At 38.5% G+C, this 12,275-nt stretch overlaps 1 protein-coding gene and 1 long non-coding RNA gene across 2 annotated transcripts; both read right to left on the bottom strand.

Annotated features, from left to right (window-relative positions):
* Window positions 1–3,371: 3,371 nt before the first annotated feature.
* LOC136442184 (uncharacterized) lies at window positions 3,372–4,619 on the bottom strand. The gene is made up of 2 exons (XR_010756975.1): window positions 4,171–4,619; window positions 3,372–3,695 (listed from the first exon to the last, which is right to left on the bottom strand). It is a non-coding gene; the product is annotated as an uncharacterized lncRNA (long non-coding RNA).
* Window positions 4,620–5,837: 1,218 nt separating this feature from the next.
* On the bottom strand, window positions 5,838–10,980 carry LOC136441905 (torsin-1A-like). The gene is made up of 7 exons (XM_066438463.1): window positions 10,666–10,980; window positions 10,363–10,497; window positions 9,720–9,850; window positions 9,143–9,318; window positions 8,269–8,393; window positions 7,646–7,761; window positions 5,838–7,182 (listed from the first exon to the last, which is right to left on the bottom strand). Exons 1-7 carry the CDS (start codon window positions 10,862–10,864, stop codon window positions 7,018–7,020), a joined length of 1,047 nt encoding a protein of 348 aa, XP_066294560.1. The 5' UTR covers window positions 10,865–10,980; the 3' UTR covers window positions 5,838–7,017.
* Window positions 10,981–12,275: the final 1,295 nt, after the last annotated feature.

Below are 12,275 nucleotides of genomic sequence, written 5' to 3' on the forward strand. Positions count from 1 at the left end.
GGAGGATGATAAATGAAGGCAAGATGAATGCACAAGTCATGTATATTGTACAGATTACTTGTTTTGTGAAACGTAAATGTGTGTGTGTGTAAGATACAAAACCTGTATAACATGTAACTGATATTGCTATCAAACTTACTTCTGCAGGTACATTCAGTCTTGTATACCTTATCGTGTATTCATATTCATTACGCTGAAAATCAACTTCAGATGTATTGCACAGTCCTATCTATTCTGAATCATGTGTTGGAAATGAAGCTTGTATAAATTTGACAGTTGTAGGATGCCATGTTATGCTGCAACGAAGAAATCTTCAACCCAATGTATTTTGTATGTAAATATTGTACATGTACATGTTGACTAGTTCATGGTTCTATGATTACAATACCTTCTTTGGGATTCATCAATTACAACATGTCAAAATGAAGCTCTGCATGGCAGCTCTCTTATAAGACAGTTGATGAGTTTTACTGCTACGAATGCTGAGAAAGCTGTAATGGGGACTGTACATTCAAGAATGAGAAGCTCCATTTGTTTTAAAATATTTCACAAACAGGGATAGCAACTATCAGGTTTAACAATTTAAAACAATATATGCCTCAATGGCAAAGTGTACATAGTCTTTGGTTTACTTGTTTCCATCTTTGGGTCAACCCGCCTGTATAATTCCCTCCTAGTTCTGACATTATAAAAGCAATCTGCTTTCGCTGTATGGATCAAAAGCGGCCCCTATTAATCACTGTCAGTACTACAGCTGGTCTCGTTCACTCAATGGCATGTTTATGCACTGTCGAACTGCAATGATTACTTTAGCTGCTAGAGGTCCCCACTGCCACTTAAAGATAGACTGAGACGGGGGTAGATTGAGACTACATGTATGTTTTGCATATGCGATCAGAGTCAGATTTCATAATTGTCTAGAATCTAGATGTCATTTTGGAATGATGAATTTTTGCATGGTTCATTTTTGAACAGGATTGATTTTTGGGAGTCCTGTTATCCAGGGGGGGATTTTGAAGCTCGCTAACATCTTGCATTTGCTCACAAATATTGTCTTCCTAGTTCTACCTTCACTGGTTAATGTTGTATATTTTTCTTATAATATCACACATTATCCCGAAACGTCCGATTTTATCGAAATTTATCCAGATGTAAAGTTTAAATTATACTACTCTATTTGCTTACCTGGATGTTTAACATTCATAAACGTATTATCCACCAATGTTTCCATACAGTCCGTCTTTTTTTTTACAGTTCTGTGCACAAAAAAACTTATCTACAAATAAGGTTGTCCTCTGCTCTCTTACATGTACAAAAAACAACACAGTCAGTTCCTTTAAACATCTATATTCCCAAACCAGCTCATTCCAGTTAAACTGTATTCTCCAAGCAGAGGTTTTGGTCGGCTGGCTGGGGTAGTAGCGGCCGGGGCGCGTAACCATTGCCTCCCGTTACGGTGTTTTGTCTTAACCACTTGTTTTAAAGACATATGATCGAGCTGTAAGAAAACCGTATACGTATATTAAATCACTAACCAGTTTTTTTGTCGTGATCTTGCCGGGAACTGAATAGACCATGCTAACGGAGTGAACATCGTTAAAAACTCGGACAATCACCAAAACAGCAAAGAGCGCCCCCTTTCAGGGAGGATGATAAATGAAGGCAAGATGAATGCACAAGTCATGTATATTGTACAGATTACTTGTTTTGTGAAACGTAAATGTGTGTGTGTGTAAGATACAAAACCTGTATAACATGTAACTGATATTGCTATCAAACTTACTTCTGCAGGTACATTCAGTCTTGTATACCTTATCGTGTATTCATATTCATTACGCTGAAAATCAACTTCAGATGTATTGCACAGTCCTATCTATTCTGAATCATGTGTTGGAAATGAAGCTTGTATAAATTTGACAGTTGTAGGATGCCATGTTATGCTGCAACGAAGAAATCTTCAACCCAATGTATTTTGTATGTAAATATTGTACATGTACATGTTGACTAGTTCATGGTTCTATGATTACAATACCTTCTTTGGGATTCATCAATTACAACATGTCAAAATGAAGCTCTGCATGGCAGCTCTCTTATAAGACAGTTGATGAGTTTTACTGCTACGAATGCTGAGAAAGCTGTAATGGGGACTGTACATTCAAGAATGAGAAGCTCCATTTGTTTTAAAATATTTCACAAACAGGGATAGCAACTATCAGGTTTAACAATTTAAAACAATATATGCCTCAATGGCAAAGTGTACATAGTCTTTGGTTTACTTGTTTCCATCTTTGGGTCAACCCGCCTGTATAATTCCCTCCTAGTTCTGACATTATAAAAGCAATCTGCTTTCGCTGTATGGATCAAAAGCGGCCCCTATTAATCACTGTCAGTACTACAGCTGGTCTCGTTCACTCAATGGCATGTTTATGCACTGTCGAACTGCAATGATTACTTTAGCTGCTACACTACAAAAAAAGACATTCTTGTTTTTTCTTTGTTGAAGAAAAATTATCTTCCAGAAAGAAAATTATTCTGTGTGCAAGAATAAGAACGAATAAGGAAATGTCAGTGAGGACGTAACAAATATAAACTTTTTCTTAGAATATTTTTCTCTGACCAAGTTGTTTTTTCTCACACATATCGACTAGAAACCTCGAAATAAATTTTCTTGTTGTTATGATTCTTCTATGGCACAGAATTTTTATCTAAGATATAATAAATTCAGAGAAAAATATTCTAAGAAAAAGTTTATATTTGTTACGTCCTCACTGACATTTCCTTATTTCTTCTGTCCTCAAGAATAAATTTCTTACACTTAGAATGAGTTTCTTGCACTTAGAGTGAGGTTCTTGAAATAGGAATACCTTTCTGTCCTCAAGAATGAATTTCTTACATCTAGAATGAGTTTCTTCCACTGAGAGCGAGGTTCTTGAAATAGGAATACCTTTCTGACCTCAAGAATGAATTTCTTACACCTAGAATGAGTTTCTTGCACTAAGAGTGAGGTTCTTGAAATAGGAATACCTTTCTGTCCTCAAGAATGAATTTCTTACATCTACAATAAGTTTCTTCCACTGAGAGCGAGGTTCTTGAAAAAGGAATACCTTTCTGACCTCAAGAATGAATTTCTTACACCTAGAATGAGTTTCTTACACTGAGAGTGAGGTTCTTGTAATAGGAATACCTTTCTGTCCTCAAGAATGAATTTTTTACACCTAGAATGAGTTTCTTGCACTAAGAGTGAGGTTCTTGTTGTAGGAATACCTTTCTGTCCTCAAGAATAAATTCCTTAAACCTAGAAACAGTTTCTTGAACTAAGATGGGGGTCTTGAATCAAGAATACCATTTAATGAATCAATGATAATATAATGTAAACATGTTCCAATCATATTTATTATTATTGATCTAATTGTTTAATACACAGTTTTGGATTTTTCTTTCTAACGCCCATTCTTAACCAAGGATTGCAAAGATTAACCAGTTTGCAATACAATTGTTTCGATAAATGTTTCACATTTGATGCTGTGATAAAAGCACATTTTCTCTGTGCTCATACAAATAACTAATTGTCCTTCTAAAATTGTCAGTTCTGAAGTGTTGTAGCTGTCCTTCTTATAATCAATGACTTGTTATTGTTGAAAGATTGTCCAAACTTGAGACGGGGGCATCTTCTTTGGTCCAACAGGTTTCCAAGTCTAGAAAAACACACAAAAACAGATGACGATGACTGTCATTTTCCTACATCGCCCCCTCCCCCATATACATGCATGGGGATGGGGGCTTGTGCATTTGCTTGAAAATGTTATACTTATACTTTTTAGTACCTTGAAGGTATTACTGCACTTAACGTACATGTTCTGCAATTACTGGTTGGCATGCAACCACAAACACAACAAAGGTTTCTAAGCCTAGAAAAACACACAAAGACTTAGTGACTGTCATTTTCCTATATCGCCCCCCTCCCCCATATACATGCATGGGGATGGGCCAGCTTGTGCATTTGCTTGAAAATGATATACTTTAACTTTTTTAGTACCTTTTAGGTATAACTGCACTAAACGTACATGTTCTGCAATTACTGGTTGGCTGTATCATGCAACCACAAACACAAAACTTAGAGTATCTACTTGGGAAATAAGTTATTTTCATGCAAGACAGGCTATAACATACCTGGAGCATATCTGTTGATGGCGTTGGCCTGAGGAAGCATTTTGGAACTTAAAACAAGTCATCTACGTTGTGTAGTGAGTCCCACATGATACCAAAAAGTGTCCTCATGAAACTAGCCGCATCTTCCCCTAGTATTGTAAGATCTAAAGCGCACATCAAGCAAATGCAGCCGGAGCCCAAACTCAACGGTCCACATTCAAACATTACAGCAAAGGATGATGGGAGTATTGAATTAGCATAATTTATTTTCTTATTACAAGAAAAACAATAATTATCTTCTTGAACTTTACAATGTTAAGAAAATAAAGGAAATCATGCAAATTCGAACTTTCATTTCACTTTCCATCTTTAGATAACACAGAAAAGCAGGAATCATCTTTCTTTAACTTTGTGGAAAAGGAATTCGAACAGAAAACACTTGGGAATTACTTGTTTTCCAGTTTCTTGATTTTCTCATTTTTCTTAACCGTATTTAGTCAAGAAAATAACTGTATTTGGTCAAGAAAATCCTTTAACATCTTCTTAGATATTACTAAGAATTGCAAGAATCATATTTCTCAGACTTCCTAAATTAAGAAAACAAGAAATGTCAAGAATTTTTTCCTAGTGAAATGAAAGTCTAAAGAAAAATTCATGTATGGCAAGAATAAAAATCTTAAGAGTAGATTCTGTAAAATACTCCATTTGACCAAACAAGAAGCAAATATTGTGTGAAGAATAAGGAAGAAAGATTGACTAGCATTTCTAGAATATTCTTGCTGATAAAAAATCATACTAGAAATCCTATCTTCACCTAAGAAAAACAAGAATAAAACTCTTAATGTAAGATCTAACATTCAAAGGTTTTGCGTAAGGTTTCTTGATTTTCTTGAAATTCTTTATGGAAGAAAATCTTTCTCTTAATAAGAAAAATCAAGAAAACAAGAAAAATAAGAAAAAGCATTTTTGGTAGTGTAGAGGTCCCCACTGCCACTTAAAGATAGACTGAGACGGGGGTAGATTGAGACTACATGTATGTTTTGCATATGCGATCAGAGTCAGATTTCATAATTGTCTAGAATCTAGATGTCATTTTGGAATGATGAATTTTTGCATGGTTCATTTTTGAACAGGATTGATTTTTGGGAGTCCTGTTATCCAGGGGGGGATTTTGAAGCTCGCTAACATCTTGCATTTGCTCACAAATATTGTCTTCCTAGTTCTACCTTCACTGGTTAATGTTGTATATTTTTCTTATAATATCACACATTATCCCGAAACGTCCGATTTTATCGAAATTTATCCAGATGTAAAGTTTAAATTATACTACTCTATTTGCTTACCTGGATGTTTAACATTCATAAACGTATTATCCACCAATGTTTCCATACAGTCCGTCTTTTTTTTTACAGTTCTGTGCACAAAAAAACTTATCTACAAATAAGGTTGTCCTCTGCTCTCTTACATGTACAAAAAACAACACAGTCAGTTCCTTTAAACATCTATATTCCCAAACCAGCTCATTCCAGTTAAACTGTATTCTCCAAGCAGAGGTTTTGGTCGGCTGGCTGGGGTAGTAGCGGCCGGGGCGCGTAACCATTGCCTCCCGTTACGGGAGGCAATGGTTACGCGCCCCGGCCGCTACTACCCCAGCCAGCCGACCAAAACCTCTGCTTGGAGAATAGTTAAACTGGTCATGGAGACATAGAATGCACTCTAGTAACCACCTAGAATAATACAATTTAGATGCTCACTGTGGTCTAGGTAAACTGAGCACAGGCAAATTTTCATTGACAAACCTAAGCAAAAGCTTGAAACAGTTTGCTTCTGTTACTTGCAATATTGCATGTTGTTGGAAATTTCACATACATTCATGAAAACTTTCTGCAAATACCAAAAGGTGTTGGACTTATGCTACCATACTACAGCCTTTTAAGCCTGTGTGAATTACAGCCTATGATTCTCTGATGCTCAAAGCATAATTACATCACACTATGTTTTAGAGTTAGACTCAGTGATGCAGGCAGTCCTGTGCTGCTGGATAGATAATCTGTGATTCCTAACACCAAATCTGCATTCTTTAAGCCTGCAAAATTTCAATTTATTTATACCGATTCTTAAGTTAACTACAGCTCTATAGTGTCATGCAAATTGGGCATTTCTGTTAGCGACCTGATTCCGATAAACCATTTTGTTTCCTTAAACAACCATATGAAAATACACTGTAGTATACAAAAATCAGAGAAATATTTCACCAGCCAACACACACAGCCAATATATAATAACTTAAAACTATCTTGCAGATGTACAGCAGCTTTCAGCACATTGATGTACAGAAGTATTTATGTTTCATCAGGCTGGTAGATAAATGGATAATACAGTTCTTCATTGCACAACATTTGGGTAGTTCTTCTGCTACATTCCTTAGGGTAATACTGACCAGTTCTTCTTCCCTGTGCTAAGTGGCACTGCAGTAGAAGAATGCAGTTCCAAACATGTTTGGGCCCACACTCTTCTCACTGCAGCACCACCTATCAGCAGGAAGGAGAACTACATGTAGTCATCATTGCCCTAAAAGAAAGTACTGAAACAGAGGACTACCAAAAAGTCGGTAGGTTCATTGTGCAACAAACAACTGTATTATCCAGGTTTAACTGTAAATTTCTTTACTTTTGCAGTGGTTTTATTTCGGGTTAGGAGGAAAAAGAAAGATTTCACAGTATTCCAAATGTGCAGTTGAAAGAAATTTTGTAGTGCAGTAGTCATACAAAGGAGACATGTACACGGTGTCTTGAACGCTAGAGAGATCGCAAAGACTATGACAATAAAACCACTGCAAATGTTTCAAGATGTACAGTAAGTGTTGTATCATCTCCTGATCTCTTCCACAGTCTGTGAGACTTCCTCCATAATGAGGTCGACTTTCTGGGACACCCTCTTACAGCCAGACTTGGAGTACAGCTGCTCGCGCTCCGGGAAGTACTGCAGCTCATCCGCAACCTTCGTCACTACGTCTTCTGTCACGGTGTGGCCCTGAACAACAAACAAGTTCCCATTACACATCCCATCCTTCATAAAACAAAACAAAACAATCTCTTCAAATATAGAACTGTATGGTGATGTGTAACAAACTTTCTCTCAGGGAAAAGGAGTTGCTTAGAAAATCGAATACTGATAAAATCATTACACTGTTTTTTACAGATGGAGGCATCACACTATTGTTTAACATGAAGTATGTCTTACTGAGATGTTAGTTTTTATACTGAGAAATAGTTTTGGATGATACAGTACATGTTTTAACTCTAGAGATTGTTTGGAAAAAGATAATAAGTACCTCCAGGATATATCACAGTGACACAGTTACAGTAAAATCCTACAAACCAGGGGAATGGGTACCACTTGTGAAAAGGCAAAACATTTTCCACCAAAAAAAAGAAACTCAACTGCTAGAAATATCTAGTTCTAAATTCTACTTTGGTTTGTATGTCCTTCCCACCTTAGCCCTGAGATCATCCCTGATACACAGCTTGACATGCTGCCTCTCCAGGGGTAGAAACGGGATGAACACATCTATCAGGTTCTTCTCTATCAGACTGCTGTGCCACAGACCACCTGCAATACACAGAAACATCTTGTAATAGTTATATCAAATCTCTGGCTTTTCATGTACCTTAAACTTCAGGATATCTTGTCACAGTGGTGACCTGAAAACTTTTGAGTATATCTTGAGAACACTTCTGTGTTAGCTTAGCCTCTCCAGACTGCATCTCGCCACAGCTTGCAGAAGTGTTCTCAAGTTTGGGCGCGATTTGTACAACACCACCCGGCAGAGAGATGGTCAGGAATGTTTGCTACAGCATAAGCCATGTGGGATTGCATATCGTTGAGGTACAGATATCTAGACGCGACTTTTGCGTGACTACACGCACTGTGGCCGAGCGATGTCCGCCATTGAGTACAGTCTACCAGTACAGGGTACGGTCAGAATAACTGGGTACGGCCCCAATTTTAGCGGGTACGACCCAAATTTAAGGGTTTGGTTCGAAGGGAGTTTGATGGGGGTGTTAAGTGTTGCACCAAAGACTTGCAGGTATGCAGCAGCACCTGTACTATACTTGCCTTTCTCATTGAAGGATCCCTTAAGAATGAGGTCATCCATCTCCTTTAGTGAGATCTCCTCTCTCTTCCTCCCCTCCTGCCAGTACTGGTACGTCTTTTGTGTGATGGCATTCCCTGCTGTATTGCTGCACACAAAAAACACAAAGTTATCAGATGAGCAGAGCATATGTGTACTGTACTATAATCATAATCATTCAGATTCTTGTTTAGCTTGAAAGTCCATCTCTCTCTCTCTCTCTCTCTCTCTCTCTCTCTCTCTCTCTCTCTCTCTCTCTCTCTCTCTATATATATATATATATATGTATATATATAAATATGTATGTATGTATGTATGTATGTATATATATATGTATGTATGTGTGTGTGTGTGTGTATGTATGTATATATTTTCAACTTTGTAGAAATCATTCTGAAGCAGATTTCAACTGCAATTTCTAACACACAACTTGGGAGTGTTCCAAAAATTACAACTGACCAGGACCATGTCTTTGTCAAGGAATGAACAATCCACTCAAAAAAAAGTGAGAAAAAAAACAAAAACATTTTCATCAGAGCCTTACAACTGTCCCTCAATAGAGACGAGGGAAGCTATGAACTTTCTACAACATAAGCTCATAAGTCACATGTCCTATCTGCATGACGTGATCTCATGGAAGCCGTGGATTGTCCATTCATTGACAAAGACCTGTGCTGTCCAGCTGAAAATTTGCAAATTATAAGTGGTATCTTCAAACTTGTTTAAGAGCTTCCTGCTACTTAACCTTGCTTCTTAACCCAGATTACAAGTACAAAGCAACTGCAAGAACTACTGCACCTGGATAATAAAACACTTACAGCTATCTGATGCAGACAGAGAAGGGTACCTAACTATTACCTGAGTAATATAAAGACGGTTTTCCTGTAGTCTACCCCATTGATCTCTGTGTAGTGGTCGATGTAAGGTTTGACGGCGTCCAGTAACCCCTCAGGTAGTTTGTCCATCTCATCAAACACAAAGATGGAGTGTGGACAGTCTGAGGTGTTCCCCTTGATCCACTCTCTTAGCTGGTCCTGTCAGAACATGTGGTTTTCAAGACAGATTTAACCATGAGAAGCCTTAAACTTTCCTTTTTATGGTCTTAGTTCTTTATCATTCCTGTCACTCCACAATTCACTCCTTTACATTTGTTTACATACAGTATAGGAAAATGTAAGATGTTTACTTGCTTGCTTGTCCGCTCACTCGCTCACTCACTCACTCACTCACTCACTCACTCACTCACTCACTCACTCACTCACTCACTCACTCACTCACTCACTCATTGGATAAATTCAACCCATCCAGATCCTAGTTCGGCTTTCCACTGATAAAGGGGAAAATGTCTAATTTAATTTTTTTTCCATTCTTGTCTCACACTCTCCGTGGACCAAGGAGGTTATATTATCACTTATATGGATGAACAGACCCTTACCTTGTAGGTCTCCACCTTGTCCTTGTGTGGGAAATGAAGTGTGGCTACAAACAGGTGCACATGTCTGCTCTGCATGCCCTTCACAAACAGGTTCTCAGCAATCATCTTACTCACAAAGTTCTTCCCACCGCCTGAAAAAAACAGAAAATCATTTTCGTTCACAATTAAGCTGCAGCATGATATGTCAGGTAACCCCAGATTGATGAATCAGGTCATGTTAAAATCAAATGTTAGCTAATTGATTCAAAACCTTCTACCTTCTGGTGATAGGGTGGCACCCATATCATCCCAGTTTCTATCACCCTTGGGCCACACAGTTGTGCGAGTACTAAAGCAGGGGACTAGTAGTGGTTTGTGTTGTACTTAGTACATACTTTAATAGCTATTAATTAAGTGCTGAATGCTAAGCCGAGAAAGCATTGGTCCATGTTTCCTCAAAAATGTAAGACGAGCACTCTACCCACTTGGCTTGTTGTACTGATCTCAAATATTAGTATGATAACCTAAAAACTGCAATTTTGCAAGTACAGTGTTCTTCTGTTCACAAGGAAAGACTGTGTTTTGCACAGTATTTCTGTAACTAATCTATAGAAATGACACACAGACAGTGTGGAAATGACACAAGCTCATAATGTTTTTTTACCCGTCCATCCATGGAACGACAGCACCAGAGCCTTGCTTGGGTTCTTGTTTCTAATGTGACCTTTGACAGCCTTGGCGACGGTATCCACCACCAAGTGTTGGCCATGTAGGTTGTCTTGAAGAGATGATCGTAGTCCTGTGTTATAAACAACAACAAAAGAACAACAAAATGAAAACAGGAACAGTGTACACTTTGTGCAACATTTGTACCCTTTGCTAAGTTTTTGATTACCTTGCAGAAATCTAGTCACACGTCAGCGGTTTATCAGGTATACATTAACGGTGTTATCATATATATTCCTACCTGTGATGTTGGGAATGAACCAGTTGTTGTCACAACATTCCACGACGTTACATTTGAAGTGGTTGAGCCCAGCGAGCAGCGCGGACGCTGTGACACCAACCCCGACCGCTAGCCCCGTCGTTATGGGCTCGAACGCCAGTGACACTGTCAGGAAAATGTTCAGGACGAAGAAAAGCTTGATGCACGAAGACAGGATCATTGTTTGCGTTGGTGAAAAGTCTAAACATGCAACGAAAAACGCCTGAAGCTACTTCCGCTTTTTTTTTTACGTGGGCGCCGCCATTTTGAACAGTACTGCCGCAAAGTGGCGACTGTCGTAAAATTAAGGGTTAATGACCCGCCCCGAGGTGTATATGGTGTCATAACGCCTGGCCATGTGCTATAACCACCGAATAAAACCACCGAGTAAGCGAAGCGAACGAGGTGGTTTTATGAGGCGGTTATAGCACATGACCAGGCGTTATGACACCATATACACCGAGGAAGAAGCGGGTCATTAACGTTATTATCATATAGCTTATCCAAACTGACGCAAATAAGAGTAGACAATTTCTGTTTGACGCATAGATCCCTTATACTATTAAGAATGCATCTCAGAATTCACATTTGTCCTTTTTTAACAGAAGATGATGAAGAATATGTACAACTGTTGCCTGATTTATTTATTTCAACCACACAGGATAGGAGGGTCAGTTTCAGGTCAGTCAGAAAATGTTATTATTGAAGAATCTCCCTGCAACATGACCTCAGGTAACCTGAATAGAACACAGGTTCTTGGCCAGCAGGGAATGGAACGCGCCGAACCTTAGATAGAACGTGGTTTCTTTGGCCAACAGCAAATGGAACACGCGGAACATTTTTGGGAATTTTAATGTTTTTCCCTTTTTCATGTATTCTAGGGAATTTTTTAGGAATTCTAAGACAATAAAGATTTTTTTAAACAAGGTTAAGAAAAAGATTCATCAAATAGATACCCCCTCTACAAAATGCAACGGTTATAAAGATTTTTTTATACAAGGTTAAGAGAAATATTCATCAAAAAGATACCCCCTCTACAAAATGGAACGGTTGTGTTCTGACATGACGTCAATAAGTGGTGTGTTATGGCGTGATAACAGACCACTTATTGTGGGCAATGGAGACTTGTGATTGGTCGATGCCATCTACCTATGTGATAATAGTCCACGCTCACACTGGGGGTAAGTTAACCAAAATAACATACCAACATTGCAGCTATCTAACTTTCAGTACAGAATGATTATAATAAAGTACATGCCCAACTTGCTATCCTCATTTCCCTGAATTTCTATGGTTTCCCTGTCCGTTTTCCCCTGTCCTTGGTACTGACTGTGTTTCCCTGCCCCTAGCTTATGCTCACCATGTTTCCCTGTCCCTGACCGTATATCCTTGTCACTGACTATGTTTCCCTGTCTAGGTTACCATGTCCCTGGTACTGACTGTGTTTCCATGTCACTGACTACGTTTCCCTGTCCCTAACTATGTTTCCCTGACTTTGTTTCGATGTCCCCCATGCTGACTGTGTTCCCCTGTCCCTGACTGTATGGGTTCCCCTGTCTCTGATTGAGTTTCCCTTTGCTTGACTGTATTAA

Source organism: Branchiostoma lanceolatum, chromosome 9 (genome assembly GCF_035083965.1).
Source record: "Branchiostoma lanceolatum isolate klBraLanc5 chromosome 9, klBraLanc5.hap2, whole genome shotgun sequence".
Classification (NCBI taxonomy): Eukaryota; Metazoa; Chordata; class Leptocardii; order Amphioxiformes; family Branchiostomatidae; genus Branchiostoma; species Branchiostoma lanceolatum.